Genomic DNA, 18,510 nt, shown 5'->3' on the forward strand with positions numbered 1-18,510 from the left:
CACTTGTGGCTACTGAGCACATGAAAAGTGGGTACTCCAAACTGAGAGGTACTTAGTACCAAAAAACAAAAAAATAATGGGCCAGGCGCGGTGGCTCACACCTGTAATCCCAACACTTTGGGAGCCCGAGGCGGGTGGATCACGAGGTCAGGAGTTCAAGCAGCCTGACCGACATGGTGAAACCCCGTCTCTACCAAAAATACAAAAAAATTAGCCAGGCATGGTGGTGTGCACCTGTAATCCCAGCTACTCAGGAGGCTGAGGCAGGATAATCGCTTGAACCTGAGAGGCGAGATCATGCCATTGCACTGCAGCCTGGGTGGCAGAGCAAGACTCCGTCTCAAAAAAAAAAAAAAGAATGTAAATTATCTCATCAATAATTTTCACATAGAAATGACATTTTTTGTTTCTCTTTTCTTTGTTTTTGGTAGCCATGGGTTCTTGCTATGTTGCCCAGGTGGTCTTGGACTCTGGGCCTGAAGCCATCCTCTCACCTGGCCTCCCAAAGTGCTGGGATTATAGGCATAAGCCACTGCACCTGCCCCAATATTTTGAACATATTGGGTCAAGGAAAATATATGGTTAAAATTAATTTTACCTCTTGCTTTTTTTTTTTTTTTTTTGAGACTGAATCTCTCTCTGTTGCCCAGGCTGGAGTGCAGTGGTGTGATCTCGGCTCACTGCAGCCTCCACCTTGCAGGTTCTAGCGATTCTCCTGCCTCAGCCTCCTGAGTAGCTGGGATTACAGGCACGCACCACCACACCCGGCTAATTTTTGTATTTTTTAGTAGAGACAGGGTTTCACCATATTGGCCAGGCTGGTCTCGAACTCCTGACCTCAAGCGATCCGCCCCCCCCCGCCCCCTGGCCTCCCAAAGTGCTGGGATTACAAGTATGAGCCATCGCGCCTGACCTCTTTTTTTTTTGAGATGGAGTCTTGTTCTGTCACCCAGGCTGGAGTGCAGTGGCATGATCTCGGCTCAGTGCAACCTCCACCTCCACGGTTCAAGCAATTCTCCTGCCTCAGCCTCCTGAGTAGCTGGAATTACAGGCACGCCCCACCACGCCCGGCTAATTTTTGTATTTTTGGTAGAGATGGGGGTTTCACCATGTTGGCCAAGCTGGTCTCGAACTCCTGACCTCAGGTGATCCACCAGCCTCGTTCTCCCAAAGTGCTGGGATTACAGGCGTGAGCCACGGCGTCTGGCCTACCTCCTGCTTTTTACTTTAATGTGGCTACTAGAAAATGTAAAATTACCTATGTGGCTCCTGTGTATTTCTGTTGGAGAGTGCTATTCTGGAGATACACAGACTGAACTGCCAATCTCTGTTTCACCACTTACAAGCTGTGTCAAAAAACTTACTATTTCTTCAAATTTCTTGGGTTCCCTGGGATGTAAAATGTAGGTAATGTTAGAGTTGGTGTGAATATTAAACGTAAATAATGCATGTGACATACTTAGCTCTATACCTGGCACCCAAGTAAACAATAAGTTTGTTGGCTATTAAAGACGTTGATTTCTGCACTGATATCGTCAGAGATGGGCCTCATGCTCATTAAAGTTCCTTCCTCTGCGACCTATTTCCACTCTGGCCACAATAATAACTAATCATAGCAGAGGCCTGACCCGACTTTCGGCTGTTGGCCTCCCTTCCCCACATCGAAAAATTCAAATCATGACCCAGGGTCCATCCTACAAGTGTGCCATCTGTATTTATGAATGGAGCCTAAGCAAATCTGAAAACCAAGCAGCCCCAGGCAACTGAGCCTGGCGTAGCAACCGATGCCGGGGCCTGTTGCTAAGGGAAAAGAAAGAAAGGACGTGGTCCGTCAGCTATTGCTCTCCGGGGGCAGCTACTTCCGGTCCCCCTGGGCGCTGTCCTGTGGTCTACGTTCCCCGAGGTGCTGGGACTGCGGCCGCAGGTTCCGCTGTCTCGGGAACCTTCGTAGCTGTCGTTCCGGCGGCGGCGGTGGCGGTAGCGGAGGAAGCGGCTTCAGGCCTCCGGTGCGGCTGCAATGCTGCGCTCCCGGACCGAGGCGGCGATGACCGCGGCCGACAGGGCCATCCAGCGCTTCCTGCGGTCTGGGGCGGCCGTCAGGTGAGATTTTGGGGGGCGGGGCGGCCGAAGAGGCCGGGACCAGGGTCCCCAGCTTGGGCCCGTGACGGCTTTTTCATGCCCTAGTTGGGGTCTCCAGGGCCCGCGCGGGCATTCTGGAAGCTTCTGCGTCCATTAGGGTTGGAGGCCTGGGCCCGTAGGTGGGAGGACTGAAGGGCTCCAGTCCTTCGGCAACACCAATTCTGTCTGCACTCCCCAGGTCTGTCAGTCCCTCCTCCTCCTGTCATTGTTACCAGGACACCCAGGGCACTCTAGTCTTGTCAAGGCCCCTAATTCTGTCAGTGCCCTCAGTCCTTTCAGTGCCTCCTAGGCCTGCCAAGACTCCTCAATCCTTCTAGTATACCCCCAATCCTTCTGGGTTCCCCAGTCATATCAGTTTCTGGACTGCCAGGGTTCCCCAATCTTGGCATGGTTCTTCCAGTCCTGTAAGTGCCCTGGGCCTGCAAGCCCCTCGTCTTGTTAGTACCGCCCCCTATTCCTGTTAGCCCGCCCTCTAGCCTAATATGGATCCCCACTTCTGTCTGGGTCCCTGATGTTATTAGTGTGAGTAAAGGCCGTTGTTTTGCAAGGGTCTGTAAATTGGTCAGGGCCTCTTTAACCTGTTAAGGTTACTTGGTCCTGTTAAAACCCTCCGTTCTTGTTAGGACTCCTCGATTGCCTGGGTCCCCAATCCTGTCAGGGCCCCCATTTCCCTCTTATTCACCCTCCCAAGGGCTCCAGACTTCAGAACTGAGTACCCCCTCCCCCACTGCTGACCCCAAATGACTGAGACCTGTTGCTCAGGTCGGCTTCCTCTGGAACTGGAGCAGGTTTAAAGAGCTTATTATCCCACGGCTGAAAGTCCTCGATACTTATCCTGTCCAGTGCCCCCATTCCGTAGATGGGAAGTGTGGCCCCATAGCTGACCTCATAGCAGAGTTGGGAGGAGAAGCCAGATCTTTTCACCCCCAGGCCCCACCACTCTCCTCGTGATGTCATTTTGCAGAGGAATGGAGTTTCCAAAGTCGCCACTTGTCCCTGGGTACTTTTTCCTTATGCTGCTAAAGTCATGGACATGTCCTCTCTCCCATCCCCTTGACACTCTTCCCTTCAGTTTCCATCTTGAACTTCGTGGTTTTAAGCACAGACCTGGGGAGGCAGACAGGCATGATTCAGAGCCATGTTCCTTCACTCACTGTGACCAAGTTGGGATCTTAGTTTCTTCTGCTATAAAAATGAAAGTGATAGTAGAACCTGCTTCTGTGGGGTTGTTTTAAAAATGAGGTAAGATTGTCACAGGGCCTGGCAGAGCGTACGTACCCTTAAATATTAGTGTTTGATTAGGGGATTTTAAAGCACTGGTAAAGTGCTTTATCACTTCCATGACAGTCCTTTTTAATCTTTCCAGGCACTTTTGTGAACTCATGTATTGTGTAAAAGCACAGTGATGTATTAAGAAACTTCAAGAATACCTTTCACCGGCTGGGCATCGTGGCTCACATCTGTAATCCCAGCACTTTGGGAGGCTGAGGCAGGTGGATTGCTTGAGCTCAGGAGTTCGAGACCAGCCTGGGCAATGTAGCAATACCCTGTCTCTACAAAAAAATTTAAAAATTACCTGGGCATGTGGTGTGCACCTGTGGTCTCAGCTACTTGGGAGGCTGAGGCAGGAGGATCACCTGAGCCTGGAAGGTGGAGATTGTGTTGAGCTGAGATGGCACCACTGCACTCCAGCCTGGGCACTAGAGCAACTAGAGCAAGACACTGTCTCAAAAAAAGAAAAAAGAAAGAATAGCTTTCATGAATGATCCTGAGATTGTAATGCTTAATTTGTAGCAGCTAACATTTATTAAGTTCTTACTATGTACTCTATGCATTCACACTTATTTAATCCTCACAACAACCCGATGAGGTAGGTCTTATGGATTGTCCCCATTGTACAGATAAGGAAACTGAGGCTTAGAAGGTGAAATGATGCCAAATGAAGTAGCAAAGCCAGGACTGAACCAGAATAATGTAATCCCACTTTCTTAACCAAGTTTGGTGCATATTCTGTTGACTCTGTCTTGGAAAACAAATATTTACCTGAAATTCAGCTATCAGCTATGATACTAAGAAATGCTGATTATTATAAAACAGAGTCAATATTATCACCAGTGACTCTTCACCAAGTTAATGTTTACTGAACTGAAATCAAAACAATATTCACATGATCCAAATATTGGGATAATAATGTATTACACACACACAAACACATATGTATACGTGTGTAACACATATGCAGATACACATTACATAGCTATATACACATAGGTGGTTTGTCTGATTTTGTAGAAATATATAACTTTGTATAAAAACAATGTTTTAAATTGCTGGTGAAATTTCTTAATATGTAGCAAAAGCATAACCAGTGTTCAAGTCATGCCTGAAGTTAGGAAATCTTTAATTTTATAAATATTCAGCTCTTTTATACCATAGTATGTGTGCCCCTTCCCTGTCTAATATTCTAAAAGAGAAAATCATTTCTGTATATTTTCTCCAGTATTCAGTCATTCGATAAATATATATATGTGTATTTTTTTTTTTTTTTTTTTTTTGAGACAGAGTCTCACTCAGTCGCCCAGGCTGGAGTATAGTGGCGCGATCTGGGCTCACTGCAACCTGCACCTCCTGGGCTCAAGCCATTCTGCCTCGACCTCCAGAGTAGCTGGGATTATGGGCACCCACCACCACACCCAGCTAATTTTTGTATTTTTAGTAGAGACGGGGTTTCACCGTGTTGCTGGCCAGGCTGGTCTCCCACTGACCTCAGGTGATCTGCCCACCTCGGCCTCCCAAAGTGCTGGGATTATAGGCATGAGCCATCACGCCTGACCTCAATAAATATTGAGAACCTACTATGTGCCAAGTATGATCTAGACCCTTGAGCTCATTAGTGAGTAAAACAAAGCACATGCCAGTTGAGGGAGACAGACAACAAACCCAGTGCATTAAAAAAAAAAAAAAGGAAAACAAACAAACATAGCGAGTAAGTTAATTTTATGTTAGAAGGTGGTAAGTGCTATGGTAAAAAGAAAAAGTAGAAACATGTCAAGGGGACCAGGGCAGGTCCCACTGATATGTTCAGGTAGGTCTCTTGAGAAGCGAAGGGAGATAAAGGAGTGAGCCAAGCAGTGATCTAAGGGAAGAGCATCTGAACAGAGGGAACAGCAGTGCAAAGGCCTTGAGGTCGGAACATGGGCTGGTAACGTTCCGTGTGGAAGTGGAGTGAGAGGCAGAAAAGGAAAATAACTTCAGTTTTTCCTCAGAGTGAGAAGTAGCCTTTGGAATGTTATGATCTGACTTAGATTTTTTTTTTTTTTTTTTTTTTTTTTTTTTTTTATGAGACTGAGTCTTGCTCTGTCACCCGGGCTGGAGTGCAATGGCGCGATCTCAGCTCACTGCAACCTCTGCCTCCCAGATTCAAGTGATTCTCCTGCCTCAGCCTCCCGAGTAGCTGGGATTACAGGTGCACATCACCACGGCCTGCTAATTTTTGTGTTTTTAGTAGAGACGGGGTTTCACCATGTTACCCAGGCTGGTCTCGAACTCTGGGGCTCAAAGGATCCTCCTGCCTTGACTTCCCAAAGTGCTGGGATTACAGGGATGAGCCACCGTGCCCGGCTGACTTAGATTTTAAATCCTAATGTCTAAACATCCTGATTTTCAAGATGTAATCCTATGACTATATATTGCTTTCACTTGAAATGAGGTATTTGGTGGGTTATTTTGACAAAATGTTATTCTGTCTATATCTGTATATTCGCCTATTGTGTTTGTGATGAGGGAAGACAGTAACTTGTTTTCTTTTTTAGATATAAAGTCATGAAGAACTGGGGAGTTATAGGTGGAATTGCTGCTGCTCTTGCAGCAGGAATATATGTTATTTGGGGTCCCATTACAGAAAGAAAGAAGCGTAGAAAAGGTAAGAATGAGAACACTGCATCATGGTCTGTAGACTTGACCCAGATCCCTGTTATCTGAAAACAATACAAAGAAGGTGGGGAGGTTGGTCATATTTGTTCTCTGTATCTTTAAAATTAGGACTTCAGGTTTTGAAACAGTACTTTTACCATTAGTCACTATTTTATACCCTGTAGTAAAAAGATTTCTATTTCAGCCCCTCTCCATACTGGAGTTTGAGGCATGCTTTGTAATGAAAAATGTCAAGCGGCATAATTGTCTAAGAAGTGTTCTCATTAGTATGGCAATTGTAGTTTTCAGTGGTACAGACTGACCAATTACATCATACATTTGTGTTCTCTCAGACTAGCTTGCTAGTAACTGGTAAAAATTTGAAATTAGTGCCTTCATTACTAAAAAATTATTTTCTTATTTTTTTAAATGCTCCCTTTTGAAAGTGTTGCTCTATGTAACATTGATTAAAATTCAGCAAAGAAAGAAAGAAGAATGCGGCAAAATATGATCATTGTTGAATCTGGGGACAGTTATAATTGAGGTTTATTTTACATTCTCCCTCTTTTTGTGTGTCTTTGAGAACTTTGATAATAAAAAGTTTTTTAAAGAGATTGCTAGCAGAAGAGAGAAGTATATTAGATTTTGTTATCTCTGCAGAAAGACTGATCAGAATTGGTATAGTGGTGTCTTTCCCAGTGATTGTTAAGATAAGAACAGAATCATTGTCCTGGGGAAGTAACAACAGAACAATTGTTTTCTTCTGTTCTGAGAAACATTGCTTTCTGATTAAAGAAGAAAGAGAGCATGTAGGGGAGAAAGAGGAAGAGAAAAAGACAGGAGATGGTTACTAAGTGTTTTTGTACATTTAGGAAGAACCAAGCTGTGCTGGATACCATGATAGGTTTCAAAAATAACACACAAAGGGGACCTGTCCTTCTGTGCTTACAGTCTGCGGAGCAGTACTAGAACCAAGCCTTGGCACAGATAGAAGGCCTGGCCCCACATCTCTGTGGATAAGGATCTTCTTGGATCGGGATTCCAAATTTAAGGCCACAGAGCAGGAACTCTGGGTCCCAAATGGGAGAGAAATGGGTCAAATGTGATATGCTGTTCTCTTCTTCCCCCTGCTTTTTTTTAGGGCTCGTGCCTGGCCTTGTTAATTTAGGGAACACCTGCTTCATGAACTCCCTGCTACAAGGCCTGTCTGCCTGTCCTGCTTTCATCAGGTGGCTGGAAGAGTTCACCTCCCAGTACGACAGGGATCAGAAGGAGCCCCCCTCACACCAGTATTTATCCTTAACACTGTTGCACCTTCTGAAAGGTATCTAGATGGGAATTTCAGGGGAATTATTTACCTTTTCAAAGAAGTCCAGATGACAGGCAAAGAGTTAATAGCCTTATTGTAGGAAAAGATCATATAGATCATTATGAATAAAAAACACCAAGAGCCCAATAAATACAAACGGGTATTTTTTAAAAATCAAAGATGGAGGCCGGGTGCAGTGGCTCATGCCTATAATCCCAGCACTTTAGGAGGCCAAGGCAGGTGGATCACGAGGTCAGGAGTTCGAGACCAGCCTGACCAACATGGAGAAACCCCGCCTCTACTAAAAACACAAAAAATATTATCCAGGCATGGTGGCACATGCATGTAATCCCAGCTACTCAGGAGGCTGAGGCAGAAGAATCGCTTGAACCCGGGAGACAGAGGTTGCAGCGAGCCGAGATCACACCATTGCAGTCCAGCCTGAGCAACAAGAGCGAAACTCCGTCTCAAAAAAAAAAAAAATCAAAGATGGAACCATTTATTTTTTAAATTGTCAAGTTAATAACAGCTTTTTAAGGAAGGAAAGAAATCCATTGCCACATAAACAGTTTCATTGTAAGAAGTATTCTGGTTTCAAAAACATTAAAGTAAAAAAAAAAAAAAGTCCATTAGCCTAGAAAATAAGGTAATTCACAAAAGAAGTAAAACAAATTGCTAACAAACTCAAATGTTCAACTTGACCATCATCAAAGAAGTATAAACAAAATAAAAATGTTATTTTTTTGCCTGTCAGCAAAGATTAAAAAACAAATTTGCAGCCCTGTCCAGCTGTTGGACAATACATCCATACACCGCTGAGAGGGGTATAACTTAGTGCCACTTTTCTGGAAAGCAGTTTGGAACTACACAATAATAGTTTGTGAAATATTCAGTACTATTTGACCCAGTAATTCCATGTGTGGGAGTCTGCCTTATGAAAATAGTTAGAAACGCAGATTGTGACTTAACTAGCCTGAAAAATGGAGTCTAAAAGCAAACAAGTTTAGGAATGGCTGAATGGTAACCCCCAACTTGGAGAGTCATAATATACACTGGCTTGGTAAAGGTTTTAAGAAATAACCTACCCAACTTTTTTTTTTTTTTTTTTTTTTTTGAGACAGAGTCTCACCTTGTTGCCCAGCCTGGAGTGCAGTGGTACAATCTCAGCTCACTGCAACCTTCACCTCTCGGGTTCAAGTGATTCTTGTGCCTCCTGAGTAGCTGGGATGACAGGTCTGTGCCACCACACCCAGCTAATTTTTTGCATTTTTAGTTGAGACGGTCTTGCTATGTTGGCCAGGCTAGTCTCAAACTCCTGACCTCAAGTGATCTGCCTGCCTCAGCCTCCCAAAGTGCTGGAATTACAGGCATGAGCCACTACACCTGGCCCCAACTTCATTTTTATTTTTGTTTTATTTTATTTTTGAGACAGGTCTTGTTCTATTGCCCAGGCTGGAGCGCAATAGCACAATCTCAGCTCACTGCAACCTCCACCTCCCGGGTTCAAGTGATTCTCCTGCTTCAGCTTCCCTAGTATCTGGGATTACAGCTGCATGCCACCACACCTGGCTAATTTTTGTATTTTTAGTAGAGATGGGGTTCGCCATGTTAGCCAGACTGGTCTCGAACTCCTGACCTCAATTGATCTGCCTGCCTCAGCTCAAAGTGCTGGGATTACAGGCGTGAGCCACCGCACCCAGCCCAACTTCATTTTTAAACCAACTTTTTTGACTATAGAACTGTTTTTTTTTTTCTTCATAAAATCTGCTGACATTCCATGGGTATTATACAGAGTGCGATGTATGCACAAAGATCTCCAACACCTAATTATAATGGCAAAAAAGGGAAAGTGTAGATATCAAACAGAATCATTAAGCAATCACCTGTGGCCATACTACCCTGAACGTACCTGCTCTCATCAGACCTCAGAAGCTAAGCAGAGTAGTGCCTGGCTAGCACTTAGATGGGAAAATGATTAAATAATCGATGGCATACAGCCATTAAGAATCACTTTTATGAAATTTTTTTTTTAATTTGAGTGAGGGCACAGGCTGTAATATTAAATTTAAAGAGCAGCGTACAAAATATAATTTGACTTCATCAAGGTAGGAACTTCCACAGATAAAGGCTGGACTGAAAAATGCTGAAATGTTAGCAGTGGCCATTTTGGTATTGTGCAGTCATTGTTAATTTTAAAATCATTTTTGGAAAAAAACTATACTTCTGCTTTTAACAATAAATATGTATTGCTCTCACTGTAAGGAGAAAATTGGGTTTAAAAAACATTCAGCTAAATCGTGCTTCACTGAGGTATTTTCCCATGTGAGCTCTGCTTGACACAGAAATCTTTATGAAGCAAGTGTACTTTTCTGTAGAAGAGGTGACTTGAGAATAATTTCTTTTACTGTCCTGTTTTTTTAGCCCATTCCTGGTTTAGAAAAAAAAAATGTGCAACTCGCTGCCAGCGTTCATCTAATTTTGCATAAACATGCTCTTTGAGGCCGAAGCAAATCTGACTGATTTTAAATGTGAAAATAGAAAAACTGTTCTTGGAGTTCTTTCTTTTTTTTTTCTTTTTTTTTTTTGAGATGAGTCTTGCCTTGTCGCTCAGGCTGGAATGCAGTGGCGGGATCTCAGCTCACTGCAACCTCTGCCTGCCGGGTTCAAGCAATTCTCCTGCCTCAGCCTCCCGAGTAGCTGGGATTACAGGCACGCCCCACCACGCCTGGCTAGTTTTTGTATTTTTAGTAGAGACAGGGTTTCACCAGGCTGCTCTCGAACTCCTGACCTCAAGTGATGCACCCGCCTTGGCCTCCCAAAGTGTTGGGATTACAGGCGTGAGCTACCATGCTTGGCCTTTTTAAATTTTTTAAAAAAATAGAGATGGGGTCTTGCTATGTTGACCAGGCTGGTCTCGAACTCCTGACCTGAAGTGCTGGGATTACAGGGGTGAGCCACCGTACCCAGCCATGTTCGTGGGAGTTATTTTTAAATAGAACTTGTCTCTAATCCTAATGTAAGAGAAATGTATATGATGTTACATTAGGATTAGAGACAGGAATATTCTTGGGGCAAATGGGAAATGGGTTAAAAACACGACTCCAAAGATTTTGTGAAAGCTGAAATGTCCACATGAATTATCCTAACCCTGACCTCAGCACTGTCCCTATCATTCACATGGGACCCAGTGCTGGGAGCCAGAGCCATCCTTGGGCTGCTGTCCTAGGATGTCTGCTCATTTCTCTGCTTCTGCTCTCCAATATCTCTAACTTCAGTTTTTTAGAAGAAAAAAAAAAATTTTTTTTTTTTTTTTTTTTTTTTTTTTTAAGACAGGGTTCTGTCTGTCACCCAGGCTGGAGTGCAGTGGCACAACCTCAGCTCACTGCAGCATCTGCCTTCCAGGCCCAAAACAATCCTCCATCTCCGTTTCCCAAGTAGCTGGGACTACAGGCACATGCCACCATGCCTGGCTAATTTTTTGTATTTTGGGTAGAGACAGAGTTTTGACTTGTTGCCCAGGCTGATCTTGAACTCCTAAGCTCAAGCAATCTGCCCGCCTTGGCCTCCCAGAGTGCTGGGATTGCGGACATGAACCACCATGCCTGGCCTATAAATAATTTTTTAATTATACAAGTAATGCATGAATCAGTTCTCTTTGTAAAAAATTAAAGCATTACAGAGAAGGCCAAAGTCCCCTTTATCAATAATCAACCCTGCTCCCCTCCACCTTTCCCAAAAGGAAGCTATAGATGAATCCTTCCAGACCCTTTTCTGTGCATTTGAATACATTTCTATGCATCCATAGAAATTATATATTGTGGGTTTTTTTGTTTTTTGGAGACAGGGTCTCACCCAAGCTGAAGTGCAATGGTGCAGTCTTGGCTCACTGCACCTCAGCCTCCTGTGCTCAAGCTATCCTCCCACCCCAGCTTCCTGAGTAGCTGGGACTACAGGTGCCTGCTGCCACACCCCGGCTAATTTTTGTATTTTTAGTAGAGATGGGGTTTCACCCTGTTGCCTAGGCTGGTCTTGAACTCCTGGGCTCAGGCGATCCACCCGCCTTAGCCTCCCATGGTGCTGGGATTACAGGCATGAACCACCACACCTGGCCTGTATATTGTTTTGTTCTGTTTGTGATTTACATGGCCAAATATAATACATTAGAGAAGCGTCCATTTTAGTACATGTAGCTCTACCTCCTTCACTGTTTTTTTTTTTTTTTTGAGACAGAGTCTTGCTCTGTCATCCAGGCTGGAGTGCAGTGGTGCGATCTTGGCTCACTGCAAGCTCCGCCTCCCGGGTTCAAGCTATTCTCCTGCCTCAGCCCCCCGAGTAGCCCACCACCACACCCGGCTAATATTTTTGTATTTTTAGTAGAGATGGGGTTTCACTGTGTTAGCCAGGATGGTCTCGATCTCCTGACCTCGGCCCGCTTCGGCCTCCCAAAGTGCTGGGATTACAGGCTTGAGCCACCGTGCCCGGCCTTTTTTTTCTGAGTGTATTGGTCTTATAGTTTGTCTTCTGTGAATTGCTAGTTTATATCCTTTGCCTACTTTTTAAAATTGTGGCAAAATATCCATCACATAAAATTTACCATTTTCAGCGTATAGTTGAGTAGATTAAGTACAGCCACACTGTTGTGCAGCAGTCAGCGCCATCCCTCTCTAGAACTCTTCATCATCCCGTACTGAAACTGTACCCATGAAACAGTAACTCCCATTCTCCCCTCCCCCAGCCCTTGGTAACCACTGCCCTACTTCCTCTCTCTGTGAATTTGACTCAGACCTCATTAAGTCATGAGTTTCCTCATATTTATAAGATGTACCTCATTAAGTAGACTCATATAATATTCACCCTTTTGTAACTGTCTTATTTCACTTAATATCTTCAGGGTTCATCCATGTTATACCATGTATCAGAATTTCATTCATTTTTAAGGCTGAATAATATTCTATTTTTTTTTTAAGACGAAGTCTCATTCTGTCACCTAGGCTGGAGCGCAGTGGTGCGATCTTAGCTCACTGCCCACTTCCACCTCCCAGATTCAAGTGATTCTCTTGCCTCAGCCTCCTGAGTAGCTGGGATTACAGGCATGCACCACCACACCTGGCTAATTTTTTGTATTTTTAGTAGAGACTGGGTTTTACCATGTTGGCCAGGCTGATCTTGAACTCCTGACTTCAAGTGATCCACCCACCTTGGCCTCCCATGCCTGGGATTACAGGCGTGAGCCACCATGCCTGGCCTAGGCTGAATAATATTCTGTTGCATGTATATGCAGCATTTTGTTTGTCCCTCTGTCAGTCAGTGGACATTTGGCTTATTTTCATTCTTTGGCTATCATGAATAATGTTGCTGTGAACATTAGTGTCCAAATTCCCTGCTTTCAATTATTTTCTGTAAACGCTCAGAAGTAGAATTGCTGGACCAAATGGTAATTCTGTTTAATTTTTTGAGGAGCTGCTGTGCTGTTTTCCACAGATGGTGCACGATTTTATAATTCCACCAGCCATGCATAAAAGTTCCAGTTTCTCCTCACCAACACATATTATTTTCTGTTTTTATTGATAGTAGCCATCCTAATGGTATGGTATTTCTTTAATTTGCATTTCCCTAATGATAAGTTATGTTGAGCATCTTTTCATTTACTTATTGGCTATTTTGTCTGTCTTTTTTGGAGAAATGTCTGTTCAAGTCCTTTGCCCATTTTTGAATTGGGTTTCTTTTTTTTTTTTTTTTTTTTTTTTGAGAAGTCACTCTGTCGCCAGACTGGATTGCAGTGGCACCATCTCAGCTCACTGCAACCTCCGCCTCCTGGATTCTAAGCGATTCTCCTGCCTCAGCCTCCTGAGTAGCTGGGACTACAGGTGCATGCCACCACGCCCAGCTAATTTTTGTATTTTTAGTAGAGACAGGGTTTCACCATGTTGGCCAGGATGGTCTCGATCTCTTGACCTCGTGATCTGCCTGCATCAGGCTCCCAAAGTGCTGGGATTACAGGCGTAAGCCACCATGCCCAGCCTTTGGCCTTTTGTTGTTGTTGAGTTTTAGAAGTTCTGAGTTTATGTATTCTGGGTATTAATCCCTTATCAGATGTAATTTGCAAACCTTGGTCACTTTTTTTTTTTGTTCTTTGGGACAGAGTCTTATTCTCTTGCCCAGACTAGAGTGCAGTGATGCAATCTTGGCTCACTGCAACCTCTGCCTCCAGGGTTCAAGTGATCCTCCTGCCACAGCTTCCCGAGTATTTGGGACTACAGGTGTGCACCCATCACCCCCGCCTAATTTTTGGGTGTTTGTTGTTGTTTTTAATGGAGTTGATGGTTCACTATGTTGGCCAGGCTGGTCTTGAACTCCTGACCTGAAGTGATTAACGCCTCGGCCACCCAAAGTGCTGGGATTACAGGCGTAAACCACTGTGCCTGGCCTCATTCACTTTTATAGCTGCATAGTTTCCATAATGTCAAGACACCCCAGTTTATTCAGCCATTTGCCTCCAGCTGCTTGTCAAGATAAGCAGGCTACAGTGAACATCCTTATACATATCCCTTTACGCACCTAAGCATGCATTTCTCTAGGAAAAAAAATTGCTGGATTGAAAAAGTAAAATTGCTGGATTGTACGATATGAAAATGTTAGTAGATATCACCAAATTGCCCCATACTATTTTAGACAAAGTTGGGTTAAAGGAGGCATTAACATTTTCCTTTGGGGGGTAATTGGTGGAGGAGCTTACAGAAGGGCTGCCCGAGGGGTGTGGGAGAAAGGTGTGGTTCCTTTCCCAACCCTGCTCCCTTTGTCCTGGGAGGGAAAGGGCTAGCCCCAGGGTATATACACACTGATGCAGAAGCCTGGACTTTATTATTATTTTTTTTAAGTGGAAGCAAGTTTATTAAGAAAGTAAAGGAATAAAAGAATGGCTACTTCATAGGCAGAGCAGCCCAGAAGTCTGGGCTTTAAAGGAATCTTTCAAGGCCATTGACGGCAAGTCAGAAAGAAGAAACAGGCTGGCCTACTGTTATCTTGGGAGTCACTGAACTTCCAGAAACTGCACTGAGAGGCAGGCTCCTACATTTTTTTCTCTCACACTCTAGCAGTACTGGTCCAGTGTAACATGTGATGGGAAGGAGGATGGCCAAGATCAGGAGTCTGCACCTGATGGCTCATGGGCCAAATCCAGCCCACCACCTGTTTTTGTCAATAAAGTTTTATTGGAACACAGTCATGTCCGTTTGTTTAGGTACTGCCTATGTCAACCTAAAATAATCAAAGAGTTCCAGATCCAGCTAAAAGGGTTTATTCAAGCACAAAGTGTGAAGGCGGCTGTCTGGGGACACACAAATACCAGGAAATGGTGATGAGTGCTCCCAGTGTGGGGAAAAGTGGGGATCATTTATATGACAAAAACGGAGGTACCGAACAGAATTATAACATTTTCCATACAATGGCTAACATACAGATGTAAGATTTGATTGGCTTCTATGGATTACACTCTTAGGGGGTTGCCTACCATTCTGTTGTAAAGAGGTAATAATCACAAGGATCTCTATCTCCAGTCCATTCAGCCTAGGTTTGAGTGAAGAACAGGGAGTCTGGTTAATGTGTAACATCTCAACACAAAGGTCAGGAAGCAGTGGCCATGCGCCAGAGAAGAAAAGCAGCTGTGTTACATGACTGTTTCCAGCACTTTTTCCCTTGGCATAATACATTTAGAAGGTCCTGAAATGTTATTTTCTTTTTACATCTATGGCTGCTTTTGTGCTGCAATGGCAGAGGTGAGTAGTTGCAATAGAGACCATGTGGTCCACAAAGCCTAAGGTGTGGCCAGGCACAGGGGCTCACACCTGTAATCCCAGCATATTGGGAGGCCAAGGTGGGCAGATCACTTCACCCCAGAAATTCAAGACCAGCCTGGGCAACATGGTGGAACTCTGTCACTACAAAAAATACAAAAATTAGCTGAGCACGAGGGCATGTGCCTGTAGTCCCAGCTGCTCAGGTGGCCGAGGTGGGAGGATTGCTTGGGCCCAGGAGGTCAAGGCTGCAGTGAACCCCGAGATCATGCCATTGCACCCTAGCCTGACAGAATGAGACCCTGCCTCAAAAAAAAAAAAAAAAAAAGCAAGCCTAACATGTTTATTTTCTGGACTTTTACAGAAAAAGTGCCAATCCTTGGTCTAGAAGTAATTATAATATAAATTCATAAGCCCATCAAACTTTTATTAGGCCTGATTCTACCTGTGATGGAAAAGTAAACCACTCGGCCGGGTGCAGTGGCTCGCACCTGTAATCCCAGAACTTTGAGAGGCTGGGGTGGGCGATCATGAGGTTAGGAGTTCGAGACCAGCCTGGCCAACATGGTGGAACCCCATCTCTACTAAAAATACAAAAATTAGTCGGGCGTGGTAGCGCATGCCTGTAATCCCAGCTACTCAGGAGGCTGAGGCAGGAGAATCGCTTGAACCCAGGAGGCGGAGGTTGCAGTGAGCTGAGATCACACCATCGCACTCCAGCCTGGGCGACAGAGCAAGACTCTGTTTCAAAAAAATAAATAAATAAAAGTGCACTACTCAAAAGACCCTTTTGGCTGCTGCATATAGCTTGATGCTTTGCCTTGAAAATCAGAAACTCAAATACAGACAAATACAAGCAAAGGCCTTGGGAAACAGCCCTGTGGAGAGGAGTGTAGCACTGAATATGGGGTTGGACTGGATGAATGTTTAAGGGCCCTCCCAACCTGAAAGTTGTGAGTTAAAATCATTTTGCTCAATAAGAACCTTGCAACAAATTTATATTGATGATGATAGTTTGAAGATACAGGAATCAGTTACTTCATTTAAATGTTGTAACCTCATGAAAAATTACATTCACTGAGTAAACGTAAGTGCCTAATAGAGTACTAAGCATTGGGTAAAGCTACAAAGAATGATGAAAAATACCTAATTCTAAGGTGAATCCTGCAGTCCTTAATTTTTTTTTTTTTTTTTTTTTTTTTTTTTGAGACAGAGTGTCACTCTGTCACCCAGGCTGGAGTGCAGTGGCACGATCCCTGCTCACTGCAAGCTCCGCCTCCTGGGTTCACGCCATTCTCCTGCCTCAGCCTCCCGAGTACCTGGGACTACAGGCACCCACCCACCACCATGCCTGGCTAATTTTTTTATTTTTATATTTAGTGGAATAGGGGTTTCACCATGTTAGCCAGGATGGTCTCGATCTCCTGACCTTGTGATCCGCCCACCTCGGCCTCCCAAAATGCTGGGATTACAGGCGTAAGCCACCACGCCCAGCCTGCAGTCTTTAATTTTTAGTTAACTTTGATATGTTATACTGTGCAGGTTTTCTGGTCAGTTGTTATGCTGGTGGATTTAATAATTGTCTTACCTTTTTTGTTTCCAGCCTTGTCCTGCCAAGAAGTTACTGATGATGAGGTCTTAGATGCAAGCTGCTTGTTGGATGTCTTAAGAATGTACAGATGGCAGATCTCATCATTTGAAGAACAGGTGAGTACAACATTTGAACAGATTTAGCTTGGAGAATCCTTTCCCCTAGTGACTTGGGGCCTGACCTTACAATTGCCTGGCCCCAGTGTACATTTCTGTGACATTTTAGACAACTTTAGTGTTCTGGGACCAGAGTACCAACTTTGTTCCTGCTCTCATGATCAGAGGGGAGATACAGCTGTTTTTCACCCAGTGGATAGAAGGTTAGCGGGATGGGACATAAACACACAGTTGCCAAAGAGCAAAATCTTTTTAGTTCTTGAGTGAGTTGGCACTCCAATATGTGATAGGGACACCTGGGTTCTTTAGAAAGAGGTAGGTGACTTTACCTTGGAGGCTCAGAGGTTTAGGTAAGATTTTTCTGGACCACACCCTCATTTTTTAAAAAATCAATCTTCAGAGCTTTGCTTAAAGTGGCCTGAAACCTCAAGCAGATGTCATATGCAATTCCAAGGCCGTATTCAGTCACTCCACCTCCCTTTTCCACAACTGCAGCTTTGCTGCCTTCTTTGGAACTTGGCCACCCTCCTCCCTGCCAGACCACTGTTACCAACAGCAAGTCTGAAGCAGAGGCCAAGAGAATGAAGTTCTAGAGATGAAAAAATCTAGCCCCCCAGTGGCATACAGGTGCATCCTCCACAGCCACACTTCCAAGATGGCCTTGTCCAGCTTTGTGTAGGCGTCGTCTGCCGCCACTGTCCAGAGAAATGGGAGGCAGCATCTTGGACCTCCCAAAACTGAGGGGCTGATGTGAGGGGCATTGAGAGACTTTTGAAAAGGGAGGTGGAGAGCTTTCTAGCGCCCCTTATTTTTAAAGGTGTTCTCTTGTTTTTGCTTTATTCTGAAGCCACAGGTCACTTTTTAGACATGGTGGTGGTATCTATACTTTCTTAAAGTGTATCTCAGTTAATCCAATTGTATGTTGCAACATTTTTCTATTTAGGAAATACTTTTAAAATCCTCCTCTGGTAACTGGGATTATTTATCTACATGTTACATTTCCCTAAACTGAGAGAATAACTTTGAGATTTAGTCGCCAAGGACATCAGATAACTTTTTTAAAGTCCAACTTCTCCATCAAGGACTCACTTAGGTCCCAGTCACTCCTTGGAAGTATTTCCAACATCTTCAGCCCACAGCAGTCATTGAGCCCACATCGTGCTGTAGTCTGCGGGAAAAAGAGGTGAACACGTCTGTCCGGTGGCCTTTTTCTCTTTGAAGGTACCCAGAGCATCTAGCATGGGCCTTGCCCACATCTTTATTATCAGCGATCCAGTCAATCAGGAGCAGATTTCCCATGATTATCAACCCATTTTCTTTGTCTAAAGCTAGAGCTTCAGAGGATGCACTGGGCCAAAGCCTTGCTTTACGCAAATTACCTGATTTTATTATCACAATAACCATGTAAGGAGTTACTGTTGTCCCCATTTTACAGATGGAAACACTGAGGCTCAGAGAAGTAGAATGATTTGCCCAGAATCATGCAGCTATTTAAGGGGCAGAGCCAGGATTTAAGACAGTCTGGTGCTACAGTGCACATTCAAGCTCCCCCTCCTCTGCAATGCTGTCCCTTTCCTTAAGGCCTAGTTGTTACATGGCTGACCCACGGTTTAGGTCGTAGATCTACCTCCATCCTGTCTCGGATCTGCT

General features: G+C 44.3%; 1 protein-coding gene across 1 annotated transcript in view; it reads left to right on the forward strand.

Annotated features, from left to right (window-relative positions):
• The first annotated feature begins 1,914 nt into the window (after positions 1-1,914).
• USP30 (ubiquitin specific peptidase 30) overlaps positions 1,915-18,510 on the forward strand; it is a 35,161-nt gene continuing 18,565 nt past the window's right edge. The window contains exons 1-4 of the mRNA XM_030821329.1: positions 1,915-2,100; positions 5,952-6,061; positions 7,193-7,375; positions 16,757-16,860. Of these exons, the coding sequence (XP_030677189.1) occupies positions 2,018-2,100; positions 5,952-6,061; positions 7,193-7,375; positions 16,757-16,860 (480 nt within the window). The 5' untranslated portion in view covers positions 1,915-2,017. The remainder of the gene's footprint in view (positions 2,101-5,951; positions 6,062-7,192; positions 7,376-16,756; positions 16,861-18,510) is intronic.

Source organism: Nomascus leucogenys, chromosome 10 (assembly GCF_006542625.1).
Source record: "Nomascus leucogenys isolate Asia chromosome 10, Asia_NLE_v1, whole genome shotgun sequence".
In the NCBI taxonomy this organism is placed as follows: domain Eukaryota; kingdom Metazoa; phylum Chordata; class Mammalia; order Primates; family Hylobatidae; genus Nomascus; species Nomascus leucogenys.